Source organism: Peromyscus leucopus, chromosome 19, assembly GCF_004664715.2.
Source record: "Peromyscus leucopus breed LL Stock chromosome 19, UCI_PerLeu_2.1, whole genome shotgun sequence".
Classification (NCBI taxonomy): domain Eukaryota; kingdom Metazoa; phylum Chordata; class Mammalia; order Rodentia; family Cricetidae; genus Peromyscus; species Peromyscus leucopus.
In genome coordinates, this window is record NC_051079.1 from 32,494,910 (window position 1) to 32,501,767 (window position 6,858).

Sequence of the window (6,858 nt, forward strand, 5' to 3'; positions counted from 1 at the left end):
TGGCACCAAACCCTATTAATATTATACACAAATTGTTCAGACTGTATTCCAGGTTACAGTTATTAGCTGAGTGGCCCTGAGGCCCTGTTACAGACAAGTCCATAGTATATAAATTGTAAGGTAAGGATTTGATTGCAATTATCTCTGTGTGGCGCACAGGAGAAATTTTGGGTGTGCAATTTATAATACACTTCATAATGCCTAAACATCATTTTTGGTTATTGTTCTTCACTGAAGAGGGCCTGAAATAAGTTTCTTTGGTATATAGTGTCTATTCTTTAGAGAAATCAATTGCATAATAGGGGTGGAGGATGTCGTTGAGTGACAAATGTGTAGGTACTTGGATTTCCACATATAGGTCCACTTATAAATACAGTCCAGAGAACAGCATCCACAGTGTTGAACTCCATTAGCATTTCTGTTTTCTTAGACCTTGAAGTCCTCACTGACATGAAGCCAGCAGGCACCGTTCTACTTTTGATCAGCCTCGCTTGGTTGTTCCTCTATGCAGGTAAGTGCAAGACTATGCTGTAGACTTCTGAACCCGACTGGCTAATGCCAACAGTTGGATTACAATATTGTTTTTTATGATGAGGATAACAATGGTGACTGATGACCTAAACCTTTTCATTTCAGTGGAATTTTTAATGCATAAATGAGCTATTTTAATTTATACTATAGTGCTCTGCTTAAAGCACTATAGTATTCAGTTTCAAAATGCATTTCTTATTGTCTAGGATGAAAAGGCTAGTTTTAGATTTCATAGGCTCCCATGTTCTAATTTTGAGATTGTAGGCCATTTACATTGCTGTCTATGGGCCACCACAAGAGGTATCTGGTTAGAATTGTGCTTCCATCTTTAGGGAAACTTTGATGTAGAAATGAGAAATCCTCCTAAAAATGTCTTCTTTAAGAAATTCTTATCTAATGGGCTTCAACTCTCAGCATTCTTCTGAGATACGGCATGAAAATCTGAGTCATCCTCTTTTATCCTCTAGGCAAAAAAAAAGTAAAGAGAGAACTAGGGGAGGAGAAAGAAAAAGAAAGAAGGGGAAGGAGAAGGAGACATAGAAAGTTACGATGGTGTAGGAGAGTAGAAATAGCTCAGGAACGGCATTCCAGGACTTGTTTCCAATGTTCGTTCTCCCACAACCCCTTCTCATATTGAATAAAGTCACCCCTGTGCTCTGGCTGCTATTTTGTCTGATATTAATGGTCGACAGGAAACTCGTGTGCACTGTTGCTTCCTTCAACGAAAGGTGCTGCTTAAGCGTGCTGGCTTTAGATTTTAGCAAGTCTAGATTGTATTCCTTATTCTGCCATTTACAACATAATTATCAATACTTAGCCAAATACTTGTCCTGGTACTCAGTTTCCTTAGCTTGTTTGTTGGTTTGTTTTGTTCTTGTTGTTTGTCTTGTTTTGTTTTTGTTTGGGCTTTTTTGGCTGTTGTTTTGATTTTGGTTTATTTTGTTTTGTTTTCTTGAGACTGGGTCTAACTATGCATACCTGGCTGGCCTGGTACTTGCTAGGTAGACCAGGATTTAAATTTTCCGTGACCCACCTGCTTCCACAGCTGTGCTCTGGAATTATAAACATGAGCAATCATCAACAGCCTTCCTTAGCTTTAACAATAAGATTGTTGTATGAGTTGATATATGTAAGATTTAATACAGTACTTAAATGTATAATTCCCACAGTAGAAAGGGGATATGCCAAATGTAAATGTGATAAATTACGATTATTAATATTGCAATTTTTTAAAATTTATTTTGTATTTTTGTTATATCACTATCCTGTCATCAAAAGCTTTTAATTCAAAGATTTTCAGCTCCCTTATAGTAAATATATATCTGTTCAGCAAAGAACAGCTTAAGACTTTGCCTTCATTTTTCCATAGAGAGGCTTGTTATGAGATAAACCACAAAGTAGAAATGTGATTGCATAAAAGTACATAAAGGACAAACACAGTGAGAGCAATGTTGTCCCAACTGTGCGTAATGCAGCCTGCCTCTGGCACTCCTGTGCAGTTAATAAGCCGTGTGTCTCGGGGTAGTTCTCCATCTGCAAAGCAGAACGGGTGCATCGGGAAACTGCTGTGATTAGCTGCAACTGGAAAATACAGTTGTCACATGTGATTTATCAATGTCTGTTCTTTCACTGCAGATGCTGTGAGTCAAGGGGGCTTTAAGGTATGTGCCTCTCATCCTCTCTCTAGTCGTTGCTACCCCAGCAAGCTGCACCACAATGCCCAGAGAAGAGAGGGAAGGAAGACAATAAACTGCTAACAAGAAATGCTGCAATTTTAAGGGTTTTGTTCTTTCTGATGTATTTTCATTTTCATAATAAAACATGAATGTGCTTCAAGGAATTTTGAGGTATGTAAGGCTGTTTTTCCATTCCATAAGAAACGAAAGTTAAAAAAAATACTTCATTTAATTTACAGGCTTTTTGCAGAAACTATGAGAAGACACTGGCTAGTGATGCAAAATCGTGCCCAAAGTTCCACAAACCAGTGTGTGGCACTGATGGAAAAACTTACCAAAACCGCTGTGAATTCTGCCGAACAGCCATGTAAGCAAATGGACGCTGCTAATAGCATGATGTTCTTGGTTGAGTCCAGTGGAGTAGGAATCCATGAATTATTTATTAATAATTCACTGGGCTATTAAAGTTAACTTTGTATGAAAAAAGTAATATGATTATCTCCCAATCTTAAACCTAGAAAAACGATCTTTGCCCACTTTACCCAGCCTAGAATTAACCCATTTCTATTGCACTTCATATCTGAACATCATCTCTTTTCTTTCAGGGAAAGAAGTTTTGGGAAACTTGGTTTCAAACATGAAGGGAAATGCTGATTCCTCTAACACAACACTGGGTGCACCTTTGGTTTGAATTTTATGCTGAGATATGTATTCTCTATTGCCCAGTCTCCATGGCAATGTGCTTCCCACCAGTTATTATGCATAAGATAAAATTTTAATAAAGTTATCCCAGTAATATCTCTAAACCAATGCTTTATTTCAGATAATGAAAGCACCTCTAATTAATTAAGTTAGGTAAAATTACACAATTCAATATGAAATGAGAAACTTGAAAACTAAACAGAATATTACTACACTTACCAGACCCAGAAGTGTCCAATCAGTGCTCAGTTCTTCAGTAGCTATACAGAGACTTTGAAGGAAATAAAATTAGAATCCATGAAATAAATATATGTATCTGACACCATGACATGCTGGAAGAGTGGTTTTTCCTAAGGAGTATGTTGAGTTGTATAAGGTCTCAACTTAAGCATTGAGGTCAGAAAGCAATAAAAGGTGGACAAAATACTGGTCACTCTGAATAAATTCTGGAACATTGGAAGTCTCCACATTACCTGGCTCTTTTATCAATGCGACACCACATACCACAGAAAATATAATTTCTGTAAGTGCAAAACTGTGAAGAGGCTTAAAAGAGTAGATCATGTGCTGTTGATGTTTCAAAATATAGACATAAACAAGCTAAACACTTTCAGTCACTGTAAAGACAGATACACATCAACATTAAGCATGCTTTGATATGCTCTTGCTTAAAAATTCCAATGAAAGTATTATTCCATTTATTATTTCTAGAAATAATTATCCAATGCCTACAATACACCAGATATCATTCCAATAAAAAAACAAAGACAAGATTCCCACTTTGAAGAAACTTATAACTTAGTAGGTAGACAAAACTATGAGTTAAATCGATTTTCAGTTATTAAAAATTTTAAAAGGAAACAAAATAGAGGCACGTAGTAGAGATAATTGGAGGAGGGGCTGGGAACAAAAATTGCTTGAAATTGATTCTTTGGAGTGGATCTTGAAGAGTGGAGAAATAGAGACTATTTCAAGTAGTGAGAATAACAAATCTAAAACAAATAAAGGTGAGTAAAGTAAGACTGGCAGCATTACATGGACGAGGACATCCACACACAATATGAAGCTGTGCTCCGTTACAGGAACCTGTTGATACAGACTAAGGAAATAATTCACAGAAAGCATGTTGTTTTAGTACACCTGTGATACAGAAGAAATTTGCTGAGTTAAGAATGAGGGAAAGTTTTGCATAGAGAAAGGATAGTTGTGAAGTCTGAAATTGAGTAAGTGTATTAATTAGATGCAAACTTGGTCGGAGTACTTTCCCTATTACACAGATAAACACACTGCTTTTGAAGGAGAAGTTTTCACTGCACAACAAACAAGTCAGAAGTGTCCTAGAGATGCAAGATACCTCAAACACACACACACACACACACACACATTTTTTTATTTTCAGTTAGATAACAATATTTAAGATTTGTAAAAGGTCAGATAAAATATGGATTTCTAGAAACTGTAGATATGAGAAGATCCAGTCACATAATGCTCTACTTCTTCAATATCCAACAACTAATTGACGTTGACCCCTTTCAGTAGACTAATTACCAAAGCCTCCAGATCAGCCTCATTCTTGTTCCTAGTTCCTGAAAGCAGATGATAAAGTTGCACTCCTTTCTTTAAAGGTCTCATTCAATAACTTTGATTTTAGAAATTTACACTCTAGGGCTGGAGGGATGGCTCAGAAATTAAGAGCACTGGCTGTTCTTCCAGATGTCCTGAGTTTAATTCCCGGCAACCATACGGTGGCTCACAACCACCTGTAATGAGATCTGGCACCCTCTTCTGGCATGCAAGCATACATGTAGACAGAACACTACATAATAAACAAACAAACAAATAAACAAACAACAACAATTTATTTTTAGAACAGGAAAAGAAGTTTACGCTCTAGAGGACAAGCTCACTTCATCAATGCATAGCAGCTTCCTTCCAGAGTCAATGTTTTCCTCTTTGTCACTTACACTAAGTAGCAAATGCTCTGTTCTGAAACCACAAAGGACACATCATGCCATCCTAACCACCATGCAAAATACCACAGAACACAAATTTAGGGGCAGTGGATCGTACCATTTTACTTGGTTTCCACATTCTCTACTTTCAAATATCATCTCCACTTATCTCTTAATAGAGAGCTTGATAATCTTAATTTCCTTTTTTTTTTTTTACTTTTTCTTTGTTCCTTATTTCACTTTAATTTTCCTTCCTCCCTCTTTCCATTCCATCCTTCATATCTTCTCCTTATGGGACCCTATTCCTCGTACTGGGTCGCCTTGCCCAGTCTTAATACAAGGAGAGGTGCTTAGTCTTACTGCAACTTGATATGCCATGTTTTGTTGATACTGATGGAAGACCTGCCCTTTCCTAAATGGAAATGGAGGAGTAATGGATCGGGGTGGGGGGTAAGGGAGGGACTGGAAGGAGAGGAGGTAGAGGAAACATCTTCTGGGGTGTAAAATAAATAAATGAATAAATTTATTTTTAAAAGAAGAGACAGTTCAAGAAATTGATTAGCCATCATTATAAATGAGAATATTGAGATAGTTCAAAACATATCTACTATGTGTAGTGATCATATTAGTGTAATTAATATTGTCTTATTGTCCTTCTTGTGTTTTGAATCTTACTGTTTCTGTCTTTTTATTATAATTTTTCTTTATTCTTGATAATTTTAAGCATGTATACAATGAAATATTATCATATTTGACCCTGCTACCTCCTCCAGCATCCCCTCTCTCCACCTTCCTCTGCAATATGTTCCCTTCCCAACATCATGTCTTCCTTTTCTTTTTGTTTTCTTTTCCATAACCTATTAAGTCCAGTTAGTGCTGCCCATGTGTACCTGGGTGTTGAGCCATCCATTGTAGCAGGATTTTTCTCTGGGGCCACCAATCAGCTCCCAAATTATGACATGGAGACTTATTAGTTATGAATGCTAGGCCTAGCTTAGGCTCATTTCTGGCTAGCTCTTTTAACTTAAATTAACCTGTTTCTCGTTATCCATCTTTTGCCCCAGGGCTTTTTACTTTTCTTTCGTTCAGTATGTCTTACTTTCCCGCTGTCTCTATGTCTGGCTGGCTGACGGTCCTGGCTTCTGGCACTGGGTGTGTCCCTCTCTTTCTCCTAGTTCTCCTTCTTCTCTCCTCTAGTTCTTTTCTCCTTCATCTTACTCTCTCTACCTGCCAGTCCTGCCTAGGTATTGGACATTCAGCTCTTTATTAGACCAATCAGGTGCCTTAGGCAGGCAAGGTGAAACAAATCCAACGCATCTTTACATAATTAAACATACACCATTACATTATTAAACAAACGCAGCATAAACAAATGTCACACAGCTTTACACGGTTAAAATAATGTTCCATAACCATCCACTGCATCACGGGGAAACAGCCAGTAGGAACCCCATCAAGAGAATGATTTTCCCTCCCCCGGCAGCTGTCAAATGCCAATAGCTCCTCTTGAAGTGGGGTGACCGGGATAGCAACTCCCACACCTGTGTTGGGATTTTCTCTGGTTGGGCCCTGTGCATGTCTTGTACATGTAACCATAGTTACTGTGGGTTCGTAAATGTGAGAGCCATGTCATGTCCACAAGACAGCACTTCTCAACCCTCTTCCCAATCCTCTGGCTCTCCTGTTCTTTTGGTCTTGTGGTGGCTTGAATGAGAAATGCCCCAAGAGTCTTTGGTGTTTGAATATTTGACCCACAGTTGCATTCAGGCTGTGTCAAAGGAGGCAGGCTTTGAGAGTCTAAAAACATATACAGTATTCAGTTCTTTCATGCTCTCTCTCTCTCTCCTCTCATTCTCTCCATCCCTCCCTCCCGCCCATTTTGTGAGTGTAGTTCAAGATGTGAGCTCTTATCTTGCCACTTGAGCCCCCGTGCCTGCTCCTTGCTGTCCTGTTTCTCCTTCATCAAGGACTCCAACTCTCTGGAATCATAAAACCAA

General features: G+C 38.2%; 1 protein-coding gene across 1 annotated transcript; it reads left to right on the forward strand.

Moving 5' to 3' along the window:
• Nucleotides 1-450: 450 nt before the first annotated feature.
• On the forward strand, nucleotides 451-2,961 carry LOC114701590 (serine protease inhibitor Kazal-type 12-like). The gene is made up of 4 exons (XM_028881701.2): nucleotides 451-511; nucleotides 2,167-2,192; nucleotides 2,447-2,574; nucleotides 2,813-2,961. Exons 1-4 carry the CDS (start codon nucleotides 451-453, stop codon nucleotides 2,859-2,861), a joined length of 264 nt encoding a protein of 87 aa, XP_028737534.1. The 3' UTR covers nucleotides 2,862-2,961.
• Nucleotides 2,962-6,858: the final 3,897 nt, after the last annotated feature.